The sequence below is a fragment of the Chrysochloris asiatica genome, unplaced genomic scaffold, assembly GCF_000296735.1.
Source record: "Chrysochloris asiatica unplaced genomic scaffold, ChrAsi1.0 scaffold00094, whole genome shotgun sequence".
In the NCBI taxonomy this organism is placed as follows: domain Eukaryota; kingdom Metazoa; phylum Chordata; class Mammalia; order Afrosoricida; family Chrysochloridae; genus Chrysochloris; species Chrysochloris asiatica.
In genome coordinates this window covers 11,573,440-11,598,232 of record NW_006408612.1, presented here as the reverse complement: position 1 = coordinate 11,598,232, position 24,793 = coordinate 11,573,440, and the positions used below count along the sequence as shown (strand labels likewise).

Sequence of the window (24,793 nt, the reverse complement as noted above, 5' to 3'; positions counted from 1 at the left end):
CACAGACTTATCTGAATAGACTAGCTCGATATTAAGTGACCCTGAATGATATTCTAATAATATAACAACCTAAACTTTATTTTTTTATAAAAGCAGGTTTAATGTTAATGCTAAATTCCCTGCCCACTATGTCACATGCTTTTCATTGTCATTGCTTTGTACATTATTTGCATTTGTCAAGCTTATTCAACATCTTCATTGGTTTGTCTTGTTTATATATAAACCTTTTTGTCTTTTAAGTTCTAAGAAAGACACCTGAAGCAGAAGAGCCAAAAGTAGAACCTAAAAAAGTAGAAAAAGTTAAAAAACCTGAAGGTAGGAATCTCAGTACAAATTTTAGAGCTTACTTCTAACAAAATGGACACTTAACAAAAGGTTTATCCTATAAACTGAATGAGTTAAGTATGAACATAAGCTTCATAGTCCATCTGTGATATCATATGTGTTTTCCATTGTCTGCTTTCTGTTGAAATATTTTTATAGTAATTCTCAAATCCATTCATCTGTTTATTGTATTTGTTATTATTACTTTGCCTCTTAAGTTCTTCACCAGTGGAAATGGCGTGAATAGATTCCTGGGATGTTGGCTTTGGAATAACTGCATGGGAGGGTATCAACAATCTGGGCCTTTTAAGTGGGCTGATAATTATCATTTGTTCATTAATTAATAGTAAATTATTATGTAACTTATTTTATAAGTCACCCAAGGATGTAATTCTTGGGAATGATGGTAGAAGTAATTTAGAAGAGAACTAGGGTAAGAGCTTTGTGCAGTGCATTAAGCATTGGTCTGCTAACCAAAATGATGGCAGTGTAAACCCATCAGCCACTCTGAAAGAAAGATGAGGTAGGCTGCTTCTATAAGGATCGCAGCCTCAGCAACCTTGTGGAGCAGTTCCATGCTGAGTCAGAACTGACTCCATAGCTAAGGGTTGGTTTTTTTGTTAACTGGTGGGGAGGGCCAAGTTGATGGAATAAAGGAAAGAAAAATGAATTGAGACAGAGTCAAGAAGATAAAGTAGAAATTAAATGCATCAATAGATCTTTAAAAAAATGTTTGATCTGATATGTCAGATCAGTTTATTTCTAAATGTCCAAATCTTAAAATGACACTGAAAAATAAATCTATTTCTTGAAATGCCAGAACCACCTCCAAAAGCAGTTGAAGAGGTTGAAGCACCTCCAGACACTGTCACCAAAAGGGAAAAGAAAGTTCCCGAACCAGCCAAAGGTATAAACCTACTTGCATCTTCTTAGTTGTCTGTAAAATACAAATAGGCATCATTTGAAATATTATTACACTGGCATTAGGGTTAAATTTATGACTTCATCTGGCCAGAATACATGGCTTGGTTTTCCTTACCATTTCGCTGTCTTGTGCAATTGACTAATGATCACCTATTTTGTTTAATTAAAGTTCTAAATTTTAAACACAAGAAAGAAATGTAGTTGTGGAAAATTAGATGAATAGCAATATTATAAGCAACAAACTTGTGTTATGTTCTCCAAATATTTTGCTTAAAATGTAAAGTAACTTTGAACATTTGATTTGATAACTATTGCATATAAAATCTAATTATCTTCCACTGTATTTTTGGTCTGCTTGATTTTGGTTTTGCCTTTGTGAAAAACTTTCAAAACAATATCATAATCTGCTTATTGCTGTGAATTATTCTAGTGCCTGAAATTAAACCAGCAATACCTCTCCCTGGACCTGAACCTAAACCAAAGCCTCAGCCAGGTATGTCATTATTGTTAGTAACCTTGTGTCTCCCTCATGGAAGAAAATTCTATCACTAAATCACCATGGCTCCCCAGAATCCCTAGGTCTGTAAACAGTTATGCATTCAGCTTCTAACTGAAAGGTTGGCGGTTTGAGCCCACCCAAAGACATCCCACAACAAAGGTCTAGTGATCTCAGTCTGAAAAATCACACATGAATAACCCTGTGGAACAGTTCCTCTGATACACATGATGTCACCATGGGTTGGGCGCAGTTCAGTGGCCATTGATTATCCTCAATACCAGTAGTGTATACCTTCATACTTCACACAAATGCTTTGTGGTAAATAAGAAAAACTAGAAGTGAGTATAAATCATATGATTTCTAATGTTTCAATATGTTTAATGTTCTCCCAAAAGCTAGTTATTTGAAGATTCTAAAATTACATCAAAAAAGTAAATAAGCTACTAAATTAACTTTTTGTTGTTGTTACATGCCATTGAGTCAGTTCTGACTCACAGCGTCCCTATGTACAACAGAAGGAAACAATACCCAGTTCTGCGCCATCCTCACGTTGTTGTTTTGTTTGAGCCCATTGTTGCTGACACTGTGTCAATCCATCTTGCTGGGAGTCTTCTTTTTGCTAACCTTCCACTTTACCAAGTATGGTCCCTCCTGATAATATAACACACTTATATGAATGCGATGCACACTTGTTGATAGGAAACTAATGCACAAGGAGGTTGCACAGTTTGTGAAAACCAGACAATATGTGCATTGTTAGCTATGTTGAATTAAAATGTGCTATGTTAATGGAATGGACATCTCACTACAGAAGTGAAAACAATCAAACCACCTCCTGTGGAGCCTGAACCAACTCCCATCACAACCCCAGTGACAGTTCCAGTGGTTGGAAAGAAAGCAGGTATGTTTCTGTAGTATTTTATTGGTTGATTTTGTTGCTTCATTAAAGTAGTCATACTGATTAAAATTCAGTCCTTCTAAATGTGAAATATTTTCACATTACCAGTGTTATGATAAGTTCTTGATTTGGTTTCACCTCAGCCTTTACTGGCCTAGTTTCCTACCTACTGGATACATATTGTTTTTTGGCTGTAAATTTTTGTGATGTATTATTTATTTCATATGCTTTGAGATCAACTACTGAATGTGTTCAGAGCATATGAAAATTAAAGAGAGAGCTGTTCTCTGAGGACATACAATAATTTCATGGAGCTTCAAATTTCCAGTGTGTCCTATCAAAATAATTTTTTTTTTTTTTTTTTAGAAAATTGCATGTTGTTGTTTTTTTTAAGTGCCATTGACATTGAGTCAGTTCCGACCCATAGCGACCCCGTACAGGGTTTCCAAAGCTGTAAAGCTTTATGGGAGCAGAAAGCCTCATCATTCTCCCATGGAGTGGCCGGTAGTTTTGAACTGCTAACCTTAAGGTTTGCAGCCCGATTCGTAACCACTAGGCTATAGATGTGCCTTTAAATCTACATAAGAATTTAGATCAATAATAATTGTGTTAATGGTACTAACTTAGTGGTATGGATAGCTCAAATAAAAACCTAAGACATTTGTTAGTGAATTATTTAGTGCTTCATTCTCTAAACGATTATTTCAAAACCAAACATGATTTTCTGTTTATTGACCATTAGAAAATACATCTTCTAACTATCTAACCTTGGAAAACTTATTTAATTTCTTTACATTTTAGTTTCCTATTCTATAAATTCAGAAGAGTGATTGTAGTATTGTTATTATTAGGATTACTGTGAGAACTAAATATCTGTTTTTCATAGGATTGTTATGAGAATTAAATATATAAAATACTTGGTACAGTGCCTCGTATATAGCAAGACCTTGGATTTTTAATGTTTAATAAAATAATAAAATATATTATTTTCTTTGCCTGCTATTTTAATTTTAATATTTATGTTAGTATATTTTGTCATCAATATTTACAATGTGAACATTTGTCTTACTTTTGAACTTTTACAAGTTTAGAAAAAGGTGATAGACTACCATTGGGCTAATTATGGATGTGTAAAAATAAAGCTATTTTCAATTATTCCTGGGAGATAAAGCTAGAAAACTGAACCTACAGTTTGTACTACACCTGCATTAATAACTGAATCAAAATCTCAACGTAGAAAGTCTTTGCCTTTACCTAATATCTTCAAAGGAGTTTAAAGTATGTGTTATACATAGATCTTTTCTTTTTCCTTTATCTTCTTTGAATTTGTTTGCCATTCAACTTAAGCATAAAAACAAAGGCTTTTGGTAGCTTCTGTGCCATTTCCCTTTATTGCACACGTATTCCTTGTTGACAAAAATGTATTCCCTTCATTCACATAGCTAGCACTTTCATAAACATTCACATAGCTAGCACTTTTATAAACATGTACTTTGCACAGCCAGGCAAAAGTTAACTCTTGCTACCAAGGAAAAGTAAAGTTTCCAGAAACAGGAGAAAAATAAAGGCACAGCTAAAAGAATTTCTTTAAAAACCTAAATATGTGCCCAATTCAGCTTGGTCACATTGATTTCAGAATGGCTTTCTTTAAGATATCAAAATGTTATCCATATACATCATATCGATGAAATCAACGTCTTGTTATGTGTTAGTATTTATAATAAAATGGCTCACCCTCATGGTTTACTATTGAGCATGAAATGTCTGAAAATGCTGTTTTGTTGCTTAAATTACTTAATTGCTATTTCATTTTTTGTTTATTTCAGAAGCCAAACCCGCTAAAGAGGAGGCTGCCAAACCAAAAGGTCCTATTAAAGGTAGGATTGATTTCCCTTGTACCTATATTGTAAATGTTCACTCTGAATTTCCAAACTTTTCACCAATGGAAAAAAACTCACAATCGATACCAATCTCTAATATTTCTAATATACTTTGCTAAAACTAGTCTGTCTTCTGATATTTCAAGTAATACAACTCTAATTTCATTCAAATGGGTATAGCAGATATTGCCAGCTATAGTTTAGCATAATGAACCCTATACAGTCTCCACTTCATTTTTCATATACATGATATTTATTCATGACAGACAGAATAATTACACTGATATGGATATTTTATACTTGTGGTGAAAACTTGAACAAGTGAAGAACATTTCTTGTTCATGGATTATAAATAATACCATTTCATTTTTGTTCTTTGAAAGAGGTAATAGAAATTCAGTTGACCTTTAAATTACCTAATCTTTAATTTTCTGTTTTGTCTTCTCATCGTTCTATCTCTGGTTTCAGCTAGCAGGCACCCAAGTGTACATTATTTTACCCCTATGGAAATGCCAAATCAACTTTATGTTTTATTTTCAATTAGGTGTGGCCAAAAAGACTCCTTCACCAATTGAAGCTGAAAGGAAAAAATTAAGACCAGGAAGTGGTGGGGAGAAACCTCCTGATGAAGCCCCATTCACCTACCAGCTAAAGGCTGTGCCACTGAAGTTTGTGAAAGAAATGAAAGACATTGTCTTGACAGAAGCCGAGTCTGTTGGCTCTTCTGCAATCTTTGAGTGTTTGGTGTCTCCCTCCACTGCAATTACAAGCTGGATGAAAGATGGAAGCAATATCCGTGAGAGTCCCAAGCACAGGTTTATCGCAGATGGGAAAGACAGAAAACTGCATATCATTGATGTTCAACTTTCTGATGCTGGCGAATATACCTGTGTTTTACGCTTGGGAAATAAAGAAAAGACCTCCACAGCTAAACTTGTTGTAGAAGGTAATTTCCAGTCTTCAGACCCTAGTCTATGTCAAACTGTAACACAAGAAATCTCAGTAGCAACTTTTATGGTCATTTTAAACAAAATTTCTGATTTCCAAGCTTAATTTCTTTTGTTGTGTATTGAAAAATCTGGTCATTTTTAATGTTGAAATTCTCTACAGAACTTCCAGTGCGCTTTGTGAAAACACTTGAAGAGGAAGTCACAGTGGTTAAAGGACAGCCATTGTACTTGAGCTGTGAGTTAAACAAAGAGCGCGATGTAGTCTGGAGGAAGGATGGAAAGATTGTGGTGGAGAAACCAGGCAGAATTGTGCCGGGCATCATCGGCTTGATGCGAGCTTTGACCATCAACGATTCTGATGACTTTGATGCTGGAACGTACACAGTTACTGTGGAGAATGCCAACAACCTAGAGTGTTCATCTTGTGTAAAAGTCGTAGGTTAGTACTTTGCTGAGAAATTTTCTTCTGCTTATTATTGTGCCAAGGAAGTACAAGGTAGAACTTTGTTTCTTAGTGTCAGAACATAAAAAGTATTATGTTTTATAACATTTGATAAAGCTTATCCCTTAGCACCAACAGTGCATCTTGTTTGATATATACCTTAGTGTGGCACTGTGGGTTAATGCGCCAGACTGCAAAGCCATTTGAAGTACAAGATCAGTGGTTCAAGCTCACCAGCTTCTCCTCGGAAACCCTATACAGGGTCGCTATGGGTCAGAACTAGTTCGACAGCACTTAACAGCAGCAGCAAAATCCTGAGGGGTATAAGTAATTGAGTGTTTGGCTCCTAACTGAAAGCTTGGTGGTTAAAATACAACCAGAGGCACCTTGGAAAGTCAGGCGACCTACTTCCAAATGGTCACAGCCATTGAAACCCCTAAGTGCAGTTTCACTCTGAAACACATGGGGCCACTAACTATGAGTCAGAAGTAACTCCACAGCAAATGTTTGATCTATTGTTATTATTAAGTGCCATGGAATCAATTCTAACTCACAGCGACCTGTACAGTGTTCCCAAGGAGTGGCTGGTAGGTTTGAACTGCCAGCTTTGTGGTTAGCAGTCTAGTGTTTATCCTACAGTGCCATCAGCACATCTTGTTTTATATATACCTTATCTAAGAGGGGGAATATCAATACAAATATTCAATATAGAATATCAGCACAGCAGATAAATTATGAAGAATTTTGAAATTTGTTTCTATTACTGAAATCTACTAAGGAAGTTATTTCTATTACTTGTTCATGACATAATCCTTTTTCTGACCTTATTTTCAAACAGAAGTCATTAGAGATTGGCTGGTGAAACCCTTACGAGATCAGCATGTGAAGCCCAAGGGGACAGCTGTTTTCTCCTGTGATATAGCAAGAGATACTCCAGACATTAAGTGGTTCAAAGGATATGATGAAATTCCCAAGGAACCAAATGATAAGACTGAGATAGTGAAAGATGGAAATCATCTCTTCCTCAAAATTAAGAATGCTATGCCAGAAGATGTTGATGAATATGCTGTGGAAATTGAAGGGAAAAGATATCCTGCAAAGTTGACCCTTGGAGGTATATAAATCCTGTCTGTAGATCAATTTTGTGCATCTGTCATACAGCAACATCACAGGGCCTTATAGCAAAACAACAGGTTTATTGAGGCATAAGACAGTCCAGACCAGGAGATCATCCAAATCCATGAAGTGAAAATGGCCACTCCACTGGGCATTGAAGAAAAATACATTTTTGTCTAGTCTAAGTAGGAGTTAAAAGTTACAAAATCATAATTAGCTAACAGGCAACTGAGAGACAAAAATGAGATATCTGGAAGCAGGGATTTGGCAAGAATGGATGGACAGTGCATCAGTGGGGTGACAGAGTTGATAATAAGCCCTTCCGCTTATTACAGGATGGTCACCAGATGGTAACAGGACAGGCGTTTTTGATAACCTGTTAGTAAAATTACTTCCTCATATATGTGTTTCTGGTTGTCCGTTTTAAAGATTTATCCATAATGCTGTGCATCTAAACCCCTCAGATATAAGCTATCTTATCTGGCATCTGTTTGACCATAAAGAAAAGACCCATTGAAAATTGATGATAGAGGACCGGGCAGTGTTTCATTCTGTTTCCATAGTGTTGCTATGAGTCAGTACCGACTCGATGGCACCTAATAACAACAAGATAAATTGTACCTGCCAGGCCTCAGAGCAAAGAAATATCTTCTTTAGGGTATATAGTTAGGTCAGCATCAAGCTGTTAGAAGAACGGCTGTTAGAAAAGGCAGCTTTTGAAATTCAGCATGGATTCTAGACTCATTAAGACTTGAAAATGGAGTAAAATTCCACTTTCAGACAGCTCTAGCTACACACATCAAGTGCCTCTGATTTTAATCTTGCCTAAGGCAAGAAATCCTGGTGTGGTGCTGTGGGTTAATGCACCAGACTACAAAGCCGTTTGAACTGCAAGGTCAGCGGTTCAAGCTCACCAGCTGCTCCTTCGAAACCCTACACAGGGTCGCTATGGGTCGGAATCGACTCGATGGCACTTATCAACAACAACAAAGGCAAAATAGCAAACCAAAAAATAAAAGGAAAGCCTTGTTAGATTTTTTAATACATTTAGTATTTTATCCCCAACCAATACAGATCGTGAGGTTGAACTGCTTAAACCAATAGAGGATGTTACTATTTATGAAAAAGAAAGTGCAAGCTTTGATGCAGAAATCTCTGAGGCTGACATTCCTGGACAATGGAAACTAAAAGGAGAACTTCTGAGACCCTCACCTGTAAGTAATTTCCCAATTTACATTGTCATTGATTGTTATTGCTAAGTGCCATTCCATTGAGTCAGTTCCTGTTTAGAGTTCAAACCACCAACCTTGTGGTCTTATAAAATAACTACATACTAAATGCAGATTTGGTGTTCAGACATGGTTCAGTAAGAACAACATTACTTCAGACTTCTGAAGCCTCAAAGAAGAAATCTAATACACTATTTGTGGACAGCTTGGACAGTTTTTAAATTTTTTCTGTCAAGAGGTGTTTTAATTCCTTTTTCTAGTTGTTGTTAAGTGACATCAAGTCGGTTCTGACTCATAGCGACCTTGTATAGGATGTTTCTGAGGAGAGGTTGGTGAGCTTTCCTAGTAGTGATTTATAAAGATCTATAGGAGCTCTGGTAGCATAGTGCTTACGAACCACAAGGTCAGCATTTCGAAACTACCAGCTGCTCCGCGGGAGAAAGATGAGACTTTCTGCTCTCATAAAGATTTACAGCCTCAGAAACCCTGTTCAGGGTTGCTATGGGTTGGAACCGACTCAACGGCACATAACAACAACAGCAAATAGAATTTTTCAGAATCCTGGTGTGGCTTTGTGGGATAAGCACTGGACTGCTAACCACAAGATGGGTGTTTCAGACCCACTAACTGCACCTCATAAACACTATGCAGGGTCGCTCAAAGGCACTTACCAACAACAACAGCATAGAAATCTGCCTCTGAACCAATTTTCCTCTAGGAAATTGACTTTCTTGAAAAGCTAAATAAAACTACTGTTTTCTAGACTTGTGACATCAAAGCAGAAGGTGGAAAACGCTTCTTAACTTTGCATAAAGTCAAACTGGATCAAGCTGGAGAAGTACTTTACCAGGCACTTAATGCAATTACAACTGCCATTCTGACAGTTAAAGGTATGATGCCATGCTTTCAGACCTTACAGACAGGACTCAACTTCAGTTTACATCAGTCTGCATTCTGAAAACCCAATGCTTCTGTCTGACTTTCAGAAATCGAACTTGACTTTGTGGTGCCCTTGAAGGACGTCACTGTTCCAGAAAGGCGACAGGCTCGATTTGAATGTGTCCTGACCCGAGAAGCAAATGTGATATGGTCAAAGGGACCTGATATAATCAAGTCATCTGACAAATTTGATATCATTGCCGATGGAAAGAAACACATTCTTGTTATCAATGATTCTCATTTTGATGATGAAGGAGTCTATACTGCAGAAGTGGATGGCAAGAAGACCTCAGCACGGTTATTTGTTACAGGTAAAAGCTTAGGAGATCTGACTAGAACACCCCAAAAGTGAGCACATAAATACTTAACTTTAAAAATAGGACACAAAATGCTAAAAGCTGTGACAATTGGTGCCATTACTTTATTTTCGCATTTTTAACTAAGAAAACCCTCTTGGTGGTGGTGTGCTATGGAGTTGGTTATGACTCATAGCAACCCTGTACAGGGTTTCTGAGGCTGTAAATCTTTATGGGAGCAGAAAGCCTCATCTTTCTCCCATGGAATAGCTGGTAGTTTTAAATTGCTGACCTTGAGGTTAACAGCCTGATTCATAACCACAGTGAGCTCTGGTAGCGTAGTGGTTACGAATCGGACTGCGAACCTTAAGGTCAGCGGTTCGAAACTACCAGCAGCTCCGCGGGAGAAAGATGAGGCTTTCTACTCCCGTAAAGATTTACACCCTCGGAAACCCTGTACAGGGTCGCTATGGGTCGGACCCGACTCGATGGCACTCAACAACAACAACAACATGCTACATTTAATTGAGCATAGTTCCATTTGAAAAGTTGAATAAATAAATTCCATGGGAAATGCATCGGACTATTTCTGGAAGTGAATTGCTTATTATCCTCTGCAGGTATAAGACTGAAATTCATATCACCTCTTGAAGATCAAACAGTAAAAGAAGGTGAAACAGCAACTTTTGTTTGTGAACTTTCTCATGAAAAAATGCACGTAGTCTGGTTCAAAAATGATGCCAAACTCCACACAAGCAGAACTGTACTCATCTCTTCTGAGGGCAAAACTCACAAATTGGAAATGAGAGAAGTGACACTGGATGACATATCCCAGATAAAAGCTCAGGTCAAAGACTTAAGCTCCACAGCACATCTCAAAGTCATAGGTAAGTGTGGCCAATTACAACTAGATCGCAACGTTTTTTGATGGAGAAAGTGGGAACTAACTATTTTGTAACCTGTGACTCTGTAATAAACTTTAGGTTTCACATTAGTAGTAGTATTTTTGACATTCTGATTTTTACATCTGATTATCTGCTGAATGTCTTTTACAGAAGCTCCGCCCTACTTCACCGTGAAATTACATGACAAAACTGGAGTCGAGAAGGATGATATCATTCTCAAGTGTGAAGTGAGCAAAGACGTACCAGTGAAATGGTTCAAAGATGGCGAAGAGCTTGTACCTTCGCCCAAGCATTCTATCAAGACAGATGGCCTGCGTCGCATCTTAAAAATCAAAAAACCAGAGCTTAAGGATAAAGGGGAATATGTGTGTGACTGTGGGACAGACACAACAAAAGCAAATGTGACTGTTGAGGGTGAGTTGCTGAAAAATAGAAGATTTTGCCCAATCTGAACCTGCAGATTATTTTTCAGTCACACTAAAAAATCTTTGTATCATTCCAGCTCGGCTCATAAAAGTGGAAAAACCATTGTATGGAGTAGAATTGTTTGTTGGGGAAACTGCCCGCTTTGAAATTGAACTTTCGGAACCAGATGTTCACGGCCAGTGGAAGTTAAAAGGAGAACCTTTAACTGCTTCCCCTGTAAGCCAAGATTACCTGCTCGTACATGGGAGAGAGTTGTTTAGAGTAAAAGGTTATACTTCTAATAGAAAATCTTCTGGTGATTTGTAGCAATAACCATTTATAAACATTATGTTCTTTCTCTTCCCATCTTACAATCACTCAAAATAGGACTGTGAAATCATTGAAGATGGAAAGAAGCATATTCTGGTCCTTTATAACTGTCAGCTAGATATGACTGGAGAGGTTTCCTTCCAAGCCGCCAATGCTAAATCTGCAGCTAAACTTAAAGTGAAAGGTATGCTGTGCCTGTCAGCCTAATATTCATGATCAGGGGTCATGAATAGAAGCATCTTTCTGATTTCATCGACACTGAATTCTTTTTTTTTTTTTTTCTTTTTTCAGAATTGCCACTTATCTTCATCACACCTCTCAGTGACGTTAAAGTCTTTGAGAAAGATGAGGCTAAGTTTGAGTGTGAAGTATCCAGAGAGCCCAAAACATTCCGCTGGTTAAAAGGAACACAGGAAATCACAGGAGATGACAGAATTGAGCTTATTAAGGATGGCACCAAGCATTCAATGGTAATCAAATCAACTGCTTTTGAAGATGAAGCAAAATACATTTTTGAAGCTGAAGATAAGCACACAAGTGGCAAATTGATTATTGAAGGTAAATGTTTTTTATCAGATCGGTCACCCTTAACACACCTTTTACATCTTTATGTTTCCTCCTTCAAGTGCTGAAATCAATAAGATTCCTTTTTTTCTTGATAGGAATCCGGCTCAAGTTCCTCACCCCTCTTAAGGATGTAACAGCCAAAGAGAGGGAAAGTGCTGTGTTTACAGCAGAGCTGTCCCATGATAACATCCTAGTTAGCTGGTTCAAGAATGACCAGCGCCTACATACCAGCAAGCGGGTTTCAATGCACGACGAAGGGAAAACTCACTCAATCACATTCAAAGACCTTTCTATTGATGACACCTCCCAAATTAAAGTCGAAGCTATGGGGATAAGTTCAGAAGCTAAACTCATTGTGCTTGGTAGGTGCTTTTACTATAAGATTCAACAGAAATTTGTAGAGTACCTGTATTTAAAATAGTCTACCTATTATATAAAATAGTCTTCTAAGTACTTTGTGGAGTTCTGATGTGGTCCTGTAGGATAAGCACTGAACTGTAAAGTTGGTTTGAACCACACGGTCAGCAGTTCAAACTCACCAGCTGCTCCTCAGAACCCCTATACAGGGTTGCTATGAGTCAGAACTGACTCAACAGCACTTAACAACAACAACAAGTGCTATATAGCATGAAAACAGCCCATCTTTAAGAAGCAATTGTTTATGATTTTCAGGTTTATTTCTACCTTAAAGGTGATGGCTTAAACTAATGAAAATTCTAGCTCAGCCCACAAAACAGCCAGTTAAAATCACAATTAACTCTTATTTAATTACTGAACCCAGTCGTTGTTGTTAGGTGCCATTGAGCCAGCTACAACTCATAGAAATCTTATGCACAGCAGAATGAAACACTGCCCGGTGCTGTGCCATCCTCACAATTGCCACTCTTAAAGCCATTGCTGTTTCCTCTGTGCCAATCCATTTCCTTGGGAATCTTCCTATTTTTTGCTGAGCCTCAACTTTTCCAAGTGTGATGTCCTTCTCCAGGGACTGGTCCCTCCTGATAACATTCCCAAAGTATAAAAGATGAGATCACACCATCCTGGCTTCTAAGGAGCATTCTGACTATAAGTCTTCTAACACATTTGTTTGTTTGTTCTTCTGGCAGTCCATGGTACTTTCAATATTCTTCTCCAATACCATAACTCAAACGAATCAGTTCTTCAATGGTCTTCCTTATTCATTGCCCAACTTTTATATGCATATGAGACTACTGAAAATACTGAAAATCCACTGACACTGTTAAAGGCAAACTAGTGCTTAAGAAAACTTTAATGTGAATCTGAAAGCTTTAAAGAAAATATGATTAATTCAATTGTTAAGAAATTAGAAATTTAGCCAATAATGAAGGAATGCATAATTAAAGTTGAAGAAGAGGTTCATTGTCTTTCAAACTACTGTTGATAAAATACTTCAAAATATTATATAGATGGATTGGCTCTTGAAAAATCCCACCACTTCCCATTCTAACATTTAGAGAACTCCTTTTGAATAGAAACATGTTAAATTCTAAAATACCCAGAATTCTTTAAGCGGCCTCTTATACTTTCCATAGACTGACATATCCCTAGGTGGTTAATAATGTTTTCTTCACTTACATTTACAGAGGGAGATCCATATTTTACTGGAAAGCTTCAGGACTATACTGGTGTCGAGAAAGACGAAGTGGTTCTGCAGTGTGAAATCAGCAAAGCAGATGCACCAGTGAAATGGTTTAAAGATGGAAAAGAGATAAAGCCATCTAAAAATGTTGTCATCAAGGCAGATGGCAAGAAGCGAATGCTAATCCTAAAGAAAGCCTTGAAACCAGATATTGGACAGTACACCTGTGACTGTGGGACAGATCAGACCTCAGGAAAGCTTGACATTGAGGGTAAGGACTTTTCCATGAGTTTACCTCTTGGAACTATTGAGATTAATCCTGCCAGGAGCTAATGGCACATGCTGACTCTTCAATTTTCTAGATCGGGAAATTAAACTGGTGCGACCCCTGTACAGTGTGGAGGTGATCGAGACGGAGACTGCCCGCTTCGAAACAGAAATCTCTGAGGATGAGATCCATGCCAACTGGAAACTGAAGGGAGAGGCACTACTCCAAACACCTGTAAGGATATTTCTGAATTTGTCAACGCCTAGAAGAGCTGTGTGAAGTAGAAAAAGATAGGTGAAGAGTCAGAGTGCAAGCAATCCATTGAGAACATGGTATCAGGTTCCCATGAGACCTTAAAGGAGTTCTGTGGTTAAGTGTTTGGTTCAAATTCACCAGCTTCTCTGCAGGATAAAAGACCTATTGATCTGTTGCTGGAAAGATTACAGTTTAGTAAACTCTACGTGGCAGTTCTACTCTGTTCTGTAGGCTGGCCATATGTGGGAATCGACTCGATGGCACACAACATCACACATTAAGTCAAAGAGCTATATTAGGACCTACAGAAGAGCTTGGACAGGCACATTTGCATTATACTTGATCTATATTTTTATAGTGGAAATATTCTGTGATGCTGCTAGTTAGTTCATGTGGGTGCTCTCTTTTACATAAAAGAACTGATAATTACGTAGTGTCCCACCATTTATTTGTTGTTGTTTAGTGCTGTCAAGTTGGTTCCAACTCATAGTGACCCTGTATAGGAGTGCCAGATGGGGTTCCATTATTAAAATATGATGTCTGTAAAATAATAATAATAATTTCTTATGAAATGTTTTATCTCTTTTGGTACAGGAGTGTGAGATTAAGGAAGAAGGCAAAGTTCATGTCCTTATTTTGCACAACTGCCGCCTAGACCAGGCAGGTGGGGTGGATTTCCAAGCTGCCAATGTCAAATCTAGTGCACACCTTCGTGTTAAACGTAAGTGTGTTATGTTTCAAGAAGGCACAGTGGAGCAATGGGTTACGGGTTGGGCTGATAACTGAAAGGTCAGCGATTCAAACCTGCTATCCACTCGACAAGAGAAAGATGTGTCAGTCAGCTTCCATAGAGATTGATGGCTTGGAAACTCTAGGGGCAGTTCTACTCTCTCCTAGGGGGTTCCTATGAGTTGGAATCGATGTAACATCAGTGGGTTTGGTTTTGGGTGTTTGTTTTATTTTGGGTTTCGGCTGAAAATTAAATATACATTCTGTATAAAATGAAAGCATGTGAAATCAATTGGTATTTATGAACTAGAGGAAATTATAAAGTACAAAAACTGGCTGTCTTATATGAGGGGACCTCAAAATGTTTATAGAAAAATTTAATGAAAAGATAATGGAATTTCCCCCAAATTTTTTTCAAACCCTTGTATTTTCTTATATTCTAATACTGAGGTGGTTCAAACTCCAAAGTTTTAGAAATTGAACTGATCTTTCCATTTGAAAAAATAAAAATTAAGCAAGTCAGATTTTCATACAAAGTAGATACACAAAGACTATATTCTCAGAACTTAAAATATCACATATCACACAAGTGGCTATCAAACTGTAGCACCATAAAGGCAAACTTTGCTTTGTAGGCACTTTAAACTCAAGAAGAGAAGTGGGGAGTATTAAGCTAACATTTTTAGAAGGTGCAAAGTGTTTGATGGACAAGGACAGGCTATGTGATGGAGGGCGCTTGTCCTCTCCCAATCAGAGTCTTAGTTATTTTGGAAGTCACATACCTTATGTAGCAAGAGGAACTTGATGCCTGGCAGAGGGACAGATGCAGCACAGATTTCTTGCTGACCTTGTACATCAGAACGGAAAGGCCCCCCTACAAATACCCGTTCTCTAGCCACCCGCTCTCCCCTTCTTGGCACCACGGGGCCACATTCACATGGGAGTTACATTAGTGGCCAGTCTGTGGTTCTTCCCTTCTTGAAGACCGAAACCATGGAGATTAATTAACTAAATCTGTGTCTTGGAATTACAAAATGAGCAATTCAAAAATGTTTCCTTCCTCTCGAAAAGCACGAGTGATTGGCCTTCTGAGACCTCTAAAGGACGTCACAGTGACTGCAGGGGAAACAGCCACCTTTGACTGTGAGCTCTCTTATGAGGATATCCCAGTGGAATGGTATCTCAAAGGGAAGAAACTAGAGCCCAGCGACAAGGTAAATAGGTGTCTGGCTGCCTTCCTTACTCTTCCTTTTTCTCTCATGCTCTCTGTCTTCCCATGTATATGCTCCCCATTTGTTCCTCTAATGTCCTTTCCTTGACCTTTCTCTTCCTCTTCCCTACTCTAACCTGATTTCTGCTGAAACTATAAAAGATTCTTCACATTTTTGTTGTATTTAACCTGATGATATTTTATTGAAATGGAAACTATGCTTTAAAATATGATCAAGTTTTTGGTTTTGAGGGGGGGAAAAGGCAAATATGCATTAACTATCAATAAAAGTTTGATTGATTCAGTGAATAGCATTAAGAATCAAAATGCTTTCTGGCTGGATGCGCCATAACAATGGTTCACAATAAGTTTTATGACTAACTCTTTCCCTGCTAGCCACTGTCTGTATATAAGGGGATTAAAAGGGTAGGATTGAAATTCCATTTCAGGCAGTTGATCAAGTAGTTGAGATAACTTCTGGGCAGATTTGCTCTCCAAGCATTTTTCCAAAGCTATTTTTAAACCTCAAGTGCTTTAAATGCAAGTAGACTATTTAAAGGTACTGACATGAATAAAGGGCTCTGTGATCAGCCTCAAGTATGGAGGGCTATGCTTTCCAGCCTTAACTTTCACTAACATTCTCTATGCCTAAGACTTGACATCAAGTAAGTGAAAAGAGATTACTCCATTAGGCCCAAAAAATCAGTTAAACTGTGTATTTTGCCCCAAACAATGTGTTCCAAATTATTTTCTTTAATTCACCATTTCATTTTGAGTTTTTGAAGTAAACGTATAGGAAATATCTAATGTAATTTGGAGATAAGGCATAGGGGAGTACATTGTTCTAGGTCTTTTTTTTTTTTTTTCCTCTTCAATATCAAGTGTAGATTCAAGACATTATAATAAACCAAACTTTAAAGACTTCATAGAATATAAATAGAAAGAGATTCCTTTTAACAAAAAGTCACAAAGTTGAAAGAAGTATTAGAAGGCAATGCATTTGAGCAAGGATACTGAAAAACAAAAAATAATAATTGTTATTATTCATCAAAGTGATTAAAGGATAATTCCATAGCAGTCATCTGGTATCTAATGTTTGCTTGTTACACAGACAATGATGATCAATTGATTTCGAAGTTCAAATTGCAGCATAAAAGCTCATACAATTGAACTAGGTGATAAACCAATCTCTACCTGAAGTATTGTTGTTTAAAGGAATCACCACCTGCAGTTTTGTTGTTTTAAAATATAAGTTCTTCCTATCGTATGTGGTTTAATTCCTTTCATATATAAAAGCAGAAAAATGTTTGGTTTTTCAAGATGTTTTCTAGATGTATAAATCCATGATTTGTATATAGGAACCCAGCTAGAGGACAAATAAGATTAGTGTTCTTTTACTACTAAATGTCGTTTGGTTAAAATATTGTTGTTGCTGTTGTTAAGTGCCAGCCAGTGGGTTTCAACACATAGCAAACCTGCATAGGGTTTCTGAGGAGCAGTTAGCGAGCTTCAACCTCTGACTTTGCGGTTCAAACCACCTTTGCGGTCCAGCGCATTAACCCACAATGCCACACCAGGACTCCGAAATTAGGAACTTTTGTATTTAAAGAAAAGTCTCATTCATTTTAATATACCATTTCAATTTACAATGTAAACTCTTATTATTGAATCCAAGTGACACTGTCAAATAATCATTGAGCTGCTAAGCAAAAGGTCTGCAGTTCAAAACACCAGCTGTTCTGCAAGAGAAAGATGAAGCACTCTGCTCCTGTAGACATTTAAACGTTTACAGTCTTGGAAGCCCTAAGAAGCAGTTCTACTCTGTCCTATAGGGTCTCTAAGAGTAAAAACTGACCCAGTGGCAATGGGTTTTCTTTCACTAGGAGTCCTGGTATGGTGCTGTGGAATAAGCACTGGACTGATAACCTCAAAGTCAGCAGTTCAAACCCACCAGCTACTCCTCGGAAACCCTATACAGGACCAATATGAGTCAAAAATGGCTTGACGGCACACAAACAACATTGCTCCTAACCTTTTTTTCTGGGACTACAAAGGTTCACCTTACTATAATTTTATATGGCCTCTTCGTGTTTCAGTTAGCATAGGAATTTTAATCCTTCATTTGAGTCACCCAAAATATTTCAGCCTTTGCTGAACTTGCTCTTGCATTACTCAGATACCTCTTTTCAAAGAGCACTTTTGAAAAAACGTACACTCACACACAAAAAAAAAACCTTGAGGAAGTAAAGTCATATTACATTTTACATTGTTTTGCTGGAAGTAAGTCTATTAGAACAAACTTGTTATTGGCAATGTAATTTAGGACTTTAATCTTACTTTTGGCAAAATGTTTAGCCTCCAAAATTATAATAAGCCAAACAAAACCAGATCATAAGGAACAGAGAAGGGAGAACATTATGGAAACGAGCTGATTTTGTTTGTTTGTTTGTTTGTTTGGGCCATCAGTCTAAGAAAGGATTGCTAAATCCTAAATGGTCTCTGATCATTCTAAATTTAAATTTTTATAATTTGATCACAGTTATTATGCCTACTTTATTATAGCAAATGCTTCCACTACTAATTGGCAATATTGTGAAAGAACAATCCCTAATATTATCATTACATAATTTATCACCAAATCTACAGCATTAGTTTTAGTTAGTTTATTTTTATTAAGTACATACTGTGTTTTGTTCCACTTGTTTGTTTTCAATAAGTCAAGGTGCATTGTATATTAGCTACTTTTTAATAGGACCACTTTGTTCTGAGCAATGTATTAAATAACTACAAGTATTGTAGAATAGTCTCAGGGGGATTTGGATAATCAAGTGACAGGTTAGTATATAAGAGATAGCCATGCATTAGAATCTGACCCACTCTTAAAAATAATTATAAATCAAAATTTATATTCAGTATTAACAGTACAGATTTATACTGAAAGATCATTGCAAAGAAATTTTATTTTCTTCATTCAAATACCATATCCTTAAATAAGTAGCTATATTCCTGGAGTGTATGTTAATTACCTTTCCTATCTGTTTTTGTTTCTGTGTTTGTTTTTTCTTTTTTGTATTTTTGGCCTTTCTCAATGTTTTTAAGGTAGTTACATTAATAGCCACATCCAGTACCATTAGATGAATCTTTATTCCTGATATATTCTTTAAACCAGCAAACTGTGTGGTATGGCACTGTAGGAAAAGCACTGAGCTGGTAACCACAATGTCAGCAGTTCACTGACTTATTTCACTCAGCATGGGGTTCATCCACATTGTTGCATGTCTCAGCACTTACTTATTTTCCATTGCAGAGTAGTATCTATTAACCCGTTGCCATTGAGTTCAATTCATAGTAACCCTGTAGCACAGAGTACAATTGCTGCCCCCAGAGGGTTTCCAAGCCTGTAAATGCTTCACAGTAACTCTGTCACTTCTGTCTCCCTCAAAACTGCTGATCTTCCGGTTACCAACCAAGCACTTAGCCCCTGTATCACCAGGGTTCATCTTGTTTGTTCATCTTTTGACAAACATTTCATTTGTTTCCACCTTTTGGCTATCGTGAAAAGTATTGCAACGAATATGAGTTTATATTTCATATGTTCTTAACCTGTTCTTTTTTGTTTATAAAAAACTAGGTTGTCACACGTTCAGAAGGAAGAGTTCATACGCTTACCCTAAGGGATGTGAAATTAGAAGACGCTGGGGAAGTCCAACTAACTGCAAAAGATTTCAAAACTCAAGCCAACCTCTTTGTGAATGGTAATTATAAGACTTAAAAAATATATACATGTATGGTAAATAAGCTCAGATATAATACCAATTCTCAATTATCTTTATAGGATTGTTGTTGTTATGTGCCATGGAGTCGGTGTCATAAATCATTAAAACCCGTAAAATATCCAGAAATCTAATTGTGCCCTTTGGCCCAAATACTTCACTGACTATAGCAAAGAGAAAATAAATTTGATGATTAAAACAGAATTAACAAGCATAGGTTTTAATTCCTTTTTCTTTTCCTATTGTTTTTATTAAGCATTCTAATAGAAGATCTGGAAACTAGAGGAAGAATTATTATATCCATTACTTTGTTAACTAAGAGATGGCTATTATTTTCTTTATGTTTCATATTTGTTTAAAAAAAATTATTTTCCTCTACTGTAAAAATAATGAGAAAACATCATTATTAGAGGAAAAGAATCTGAGTGGAGTCAAAACTTAATGAAACTTAGAACAGAAAAAGCCGTGAAGATGCCAAAGGAAAGTTAAGGAGAAAGAAACTCTTGGGGAAGCAAAGGATTCTTGGCTAATTAGTATGATTCTTTCAGAACCTCCAGTTGAATTCACTAAGCCTCTTGAAGACCAAACGGTCGAAGAGGAAGCCACTGCAGTCTTGGAATGTGAAGTATCCAGAGAAAATGCTAAAGTGAAATGGTTCAAAAATGGGACAGAAATCCTCAAAAACAAGAAGTATGAAATTGTTGCAGATGGCAGGGTCAGAAAACTTATTATACACAACTGTACCCCAGAGGATATTAAAGCATATACTTGTGATGCTAAGGATTTTAAGACTTCCTGTAACCTGAATGTCATTCGTAAGTATTCTTCTTACATGGAATTTTTCATTTCCAACTCTTTGATAACAACAAAAAAGGCACTTTTTGCATGCCCTTCTTGACCTAACTGTATTTTTCTTGGCAATTCAAAGTATTGATAATGACTTAACCTGTATATATATATATATATATATATTTTTTTTTTTTTTTTTTTTTTTTTGCATAAGTCTTTAGACTACATCCTGGCCTGATAAATAATTGATCAATCACTTCATTTGCTTCTTTGTGTAAAGGAGGGTGAGGAGGTAAAGGACAAGAGCCAGGGAGTCAAGATTTAGGGGGAGAAAAAAAATAGTAAAAGAGATTTCCAAGTGGAACAAAAACAAATTCTCAGGCATGGAGAACAACTTGAATATGAGCAAGAAGTTTCCATTTGAATAGAGGCATGCCAGAGACCTACTATATAATAAGATAAAGCTCATCACATAAATCTATCTCTAAGGATGGATAAGAAGATGGAGTAAGGCATGGATTCTTTGAGTCCAGTGAATGGAGAGGGCTTTTACAGGATTTTAGCCTTTCTTATTCCTCTGTTGAAAAATATAGCATCTTTCTTCAAAATGCCTTGTGCTAGCTATAATGCATTTGTTTGTCCAGTGTGCCTTTTTTCAGTGCCTATTTTTCTACAATACTTGATTGCTTGACTTAGTTTCTTCTTATCTGTTAATAGTTTCACAAGCAGAGACTGTGCTTCTGTGAGTCTTGTTTCTCGTTCTTTCTGCTATGTGGTTGCTCTGTTTTAACCTATGAAAGTGTAGCTTCTTGGGACTCCTTCTCCCCCTTATCATCTTCCTCCACTTCAAAGAGGCCCAGCTGCAGCAAGCATATCTAAAAGCCTATTAAAGAGCATTTGTCCCAGAATTTTGTTGATCAAGAAAGGTCATTTGGAAAGGAGTCACAAGGATCCCTGAAACATTAAAGGACAAGTAAACAGTTCTCCAACCTTGCATATCTGAATTAATTCTGGATATAAATGAAAAAAAAAAAAAAAAAACAGGTGTTAAAAGCCAAATCATCTGCGTATACAAAAGACATTGCTTTGTTGCACTAATTAATTTTATGCCTGACTTATCTGTGACATCTTTGAAGCTCATTTTTTTAAAAAGCTGAGTATATGTGATTTCAGTTGCAATTTATGCTTCTTAGTCATAGTCAAAGCTGGTCATAGTGCTTCATGCTGCATTATTGCTGAATTCTGCTAATTTCTCAAAGATAATGCTAGCTGCCTTAAATAATATTTCTTTGTATCTGGTGTTTCCTTTGATAATCAATATTACCTTTCAATCTTGAGCAGAACTAATGAAGTTTTTCTTCCAGTTATAATTCAGAAAAACTGAGCTGGATGCACTAATATATATATATATATATATATAGAGAGAGAGAGAGAGAGAGAGAGAGAGAGAGAGACAGAGAGCTATACTAATTGGACATATAGTGTACCACATATTTTTCTGTAAACTACAGGGATATATAAAAAGTTAAAGCATCAGACCTGAATGGCAGCTCCAAGTGATTTCGAAGTCAGTTGTAGTCTATGGAAGTGAAAAAGCCCCACGAAAGCCTCACTTTTTCTTGATGTATATTACAGTCATGCCAGAGTACATTTCCAGAAGCCTCATTTTGAATTTTGATGACTTTCTCTTACAGCTCCTCATGTGGAATTCTTAAGACCACTCACTGATCTCCAAGTTAAAGAAAAAGAAATGGCTCGGTTTGAGTGTGAAATTTCCCGAGAAAATGCTAAGGTCTGTGATTGTACAATTGTTATTTTGTATTGTTAAATAACTTTTTATAGGCTAAACATCCCTGGTGTGGTGCTGCAGGATAATCACTAGACTGCAATTCATAAGGTTGACAGTTTAAACTCACCAGCTGCTCCTCAGAAACCCTACACAGGGTTGTTATGAGCCAGAATCAATTTGTAACACTTAACAACAAAAACTACAATATAATTAAAAATAAATAACGTAGATTTATGTTATAATGATAAGTAATACAATTTTATTTGGTCTAGTCAAAATGGGGGAAGGATAACCAAAAATATCTGATCATCACTTTATATTTAAAGATCATTTAATATGAAATATGTACTTGGCTGAATTCTGTCTTTCTATTATTTTTTTATTATACTTGAAAACACTGGGCTCACAATCAGTAGATTTAAATATAATTTGTTTGAATCATATTAAATTACTGTTTTCTTAAAAAAATAACAACAATTTCATATGCCCCTACTAAGTACTACCGATTGCTATTATTCCATTGTCAAATCCCTTCAACTTTGAGTCTCAGTTAACACACCTGGAAAACAAAAGGTTGATCTGTATGATATCCAATGCCTTCTTGGCCTGTGAAAGTATATGACTCAATTATTTTTTGTCACTGTTAATAGCATCTTTTATGGATTTATCTTAAATATAGGTCAAATGGTTTAGAGATGGTGCCGAAATTAAAAAGGGAAAAAAATATGACATCATATCTAAGGGAGCAGTGCGCATTCTTGTCATCAACAAATGCTTGCTGGATGACGAGGCAGAATATTCCTGTGAAGCCAGGACTGCTCGGACTTCCGGCATGCTGACAGTACTTGGTAAGAATGAAGTCTTTCTGGAAAGATACATGTTGGAAAGGTAATGCTCACAAGCTTAACTTAATATGCTTTCATTTCTTGCAGAGGAAGAAGCTGTCTTTACAAAAAATCTTGCCAACATTGAAGTTAGTGAAACAGACACTATTAAACTGGTTTGTGAAGTCTCCAAGCCTGGAGCAGAAGTAATTTGGTACAAAGGAGATGACGAGATCATTGAAACAGGAAGATATGAAATAATTACCGATGGGAGAAAGAGAATCCTGACCATTCAGAATGCTCAACTTGAGGATGCGGGCAGCTACAACTGCCGACTCCCAAGTTCTCGAACTGATGGCAAAGTCAAAGTTAATGGTATGAAAATTACAACGAATAATTATTTTTAGAAATTTATGCTTATTGAATTGAAGGTACAGACGTATACATTTTCAATATCTCTTTTCTAGAACTTGCTGCTGAATTCATCTCAAAGCCTCAAAACCTTGAAATACTTGAAGGAGAAAAGGCTGAATTTGTCTGCACTATATCAAAGGAAAGCTTTGAAGTTCAGTGGAAGAGGGATGATCAGACACTTGAATCTGGAGATAAATATGACATTATTGCTGATGGCAAAAAGAGAATCTTAGTGGTTAAAGATGCCACGTTACAAGATATGGGCACTTACGTAGTCATGGTTGGGGCCGCCAGAGCAGCGGCTCATTTAACAGTAATTGGTAAGTTTGTTCTTGCATTTGGGGGTCTATTTATATATTTGTATCTGCTCCTTTAGCCCTTCATACTATAAAGCATTCTTGGTTGCTTTCAGAAAAACTCAGACTCATAGTTCCTCTTAAGGACACACGTGTGAAAGAACAACAAGAAGTTGTTTTCAACTGTGAAGTCAATACTGAAGGTGCCAAAGCAAAATGGTTCAGAAATGAAGAAGCCATATTTGATAGTTCAAAATACATTATTCTCCAAAAAGACCTAACCTACACCCTAAGAATCAGAAATGCACAATTAGATGACCAAGCCAACTATAATGTATCATTGACCAACCATAGAGGTGAAAATGTTAAGAGTGCAGCCGATCTAATAGTAGAAGGTAAGTAATTTATATGACATTTAAACTAGTCTTCTCAAAAAAAAAAAAAAAATTTAATGATGAAAACAATTCATATTGATACTATTATTCTGCTTGAAAACAGAGGAAGACCTTAGGATTATTGAACCTCTTCAAGATATTGAAACAATGGAGAAGAAATCTGTCACATTCTGGTGTAAGGTGAATCGTCTCAATGTAACACTGAAATGGACCAAAAATGGAGAAGAAGTGCCTTTAGACAACCGTGTTTCCTATAGAGTTGATAAGTATAAGCACTCCCTAATCATTAAAGACTGTGGCTTCCCAGATGAAGGTGAATATACCGTTACGGCTGGCCAAGATAAATCTATTGCTGAGCTTCTTATCATCGAAGCCCCTACAGAATTCGTGGAACACTTGGAAGACCAGACAGTCACTGAGTTTGATGATGCAGTCTTTTCTTGCCAACTCTCCAGAGAGAAAGCAAATGTAAAATGGTACAGAAATGGGAGAGAAATCAAAGAAGGCAAAAAGTAAGCAAATGCTTCATATTCTTTTTCTTTGTAGCTATGTATATACACTTTTGAAAGTATGATGATAATTATGCAAGCTAATAGATAATTCAATTCCTTCTCTTAGATACAAATTTGAAAAAGATGGAAGTACACATAGACTTATTATAAAAGATTGCCGACTGGATGATGAATGTGAATATGCTTGTGGAATAGAAGACAGGAAGTCTCGAGCTAGACTTTTTGTGGAAGGTGT

The 24,793-nt window shown here is 36.7% G+C and overlaps 1 protein-coding gene across 1 annotated transcript in view; it reads left to right on the top strand.

Moving 5' to 3' along the window:
* Positions 1–24,793, top strand: part of LOC102841613 (titin-like) — a 305,333-nt gene that overhangs the window by 179,043 nt on the left and 101,497 nt on the right. Inside the window, exons 203-232 of the mRNA XM_006866702.1 lie at positions 241–315; positions 1,145–1,231; positions 1,679–1,741; positions 2,559–2,648; positions 4,472–4,522; positions 5,070–5,471; positions 5,636–5,914; positions 6,756–7,031; positions 8,108–8,247; positions 9,026–9,152; positions 9,249–9,512; positions 10,118–10,384; positions 10,553–10,816; positions 10,905–11,044; positions 11,195–11,321; positions 11,429–11,695; positions 11,800–12,066; positions 13,309–13,575; positions 13,667–13,806; positions 14,422–14,548; positions 15,628–15,770; positions 19,398–19,521; positions 20,088–20,354; positions 22,023–22,120; positions 22,797–22,965; positions 23,050–23,316; positions 23,409–23,675; positions 23,768–24,046; positions 24,150–24,558; positions 24,665–24,789. Coding sequence (XP_006866764.1) covers positions 241–315; positions 1,145–1,231; positions 1,679–1,741; positions 2,559–2,648; positions 4,472–4,522; positions 5,070–5,471; positions 5,636–5,914; positions 6,756–7,031; positions 8,108–8,247; positions 9,026–9,152; positions 9,249–9,512; positions 10,118–10,384; positions 10,553–10,816; positions 10,905–11,044; positions 11,195–11,321; positions 11,429–11,695; positions 11,800–12,066; positions 13,309–13,575; positions 13,667–13,806; positions 14,422–14,548; positions 15,628–15,770; positions 19,398–19,521; positions 20,088–20,354; positions 22,023–22,120; positions 22,797–22,965; positions 23,050–23,316; positions 23,409–23,675; positions 23,768–24,046; positions 24,150–24,558; positions 24,665–24,789 — 5,868 coding nt within the window. The remainder of the gene's footprint in view (positions 1–240; positions 316–1,144; positions 1,232–1,678; positions 1,742–2,558; positions 2,649–4,471; positions 4,523–5,069; positions 5,472–5,635; positions 5,915–6,755; positions 7,032–8,107; positions 8,248–9,025; positions 9,153–9,248; positions 9,513–10,117; positions 10,385–10,552; positions 10,817–10,904; positions 11,045–11,194; positions 11,322–11,428; positions 11,696–11,799; positions 12,067–13,308; positions 13,576–13,666; positions 13,807–14,421; positions 14,549–15,627; positions 15,771–19,397; positions 19,522–20,087; positions 20,355–22,022; positions 22,121–22,796; positions 22,966–23,049; positions 23,317–23,408; positions 23,676–23,767; positions 24,047–24,149; positions 24,559–24,664; positions 24,790–24,793) is intronic.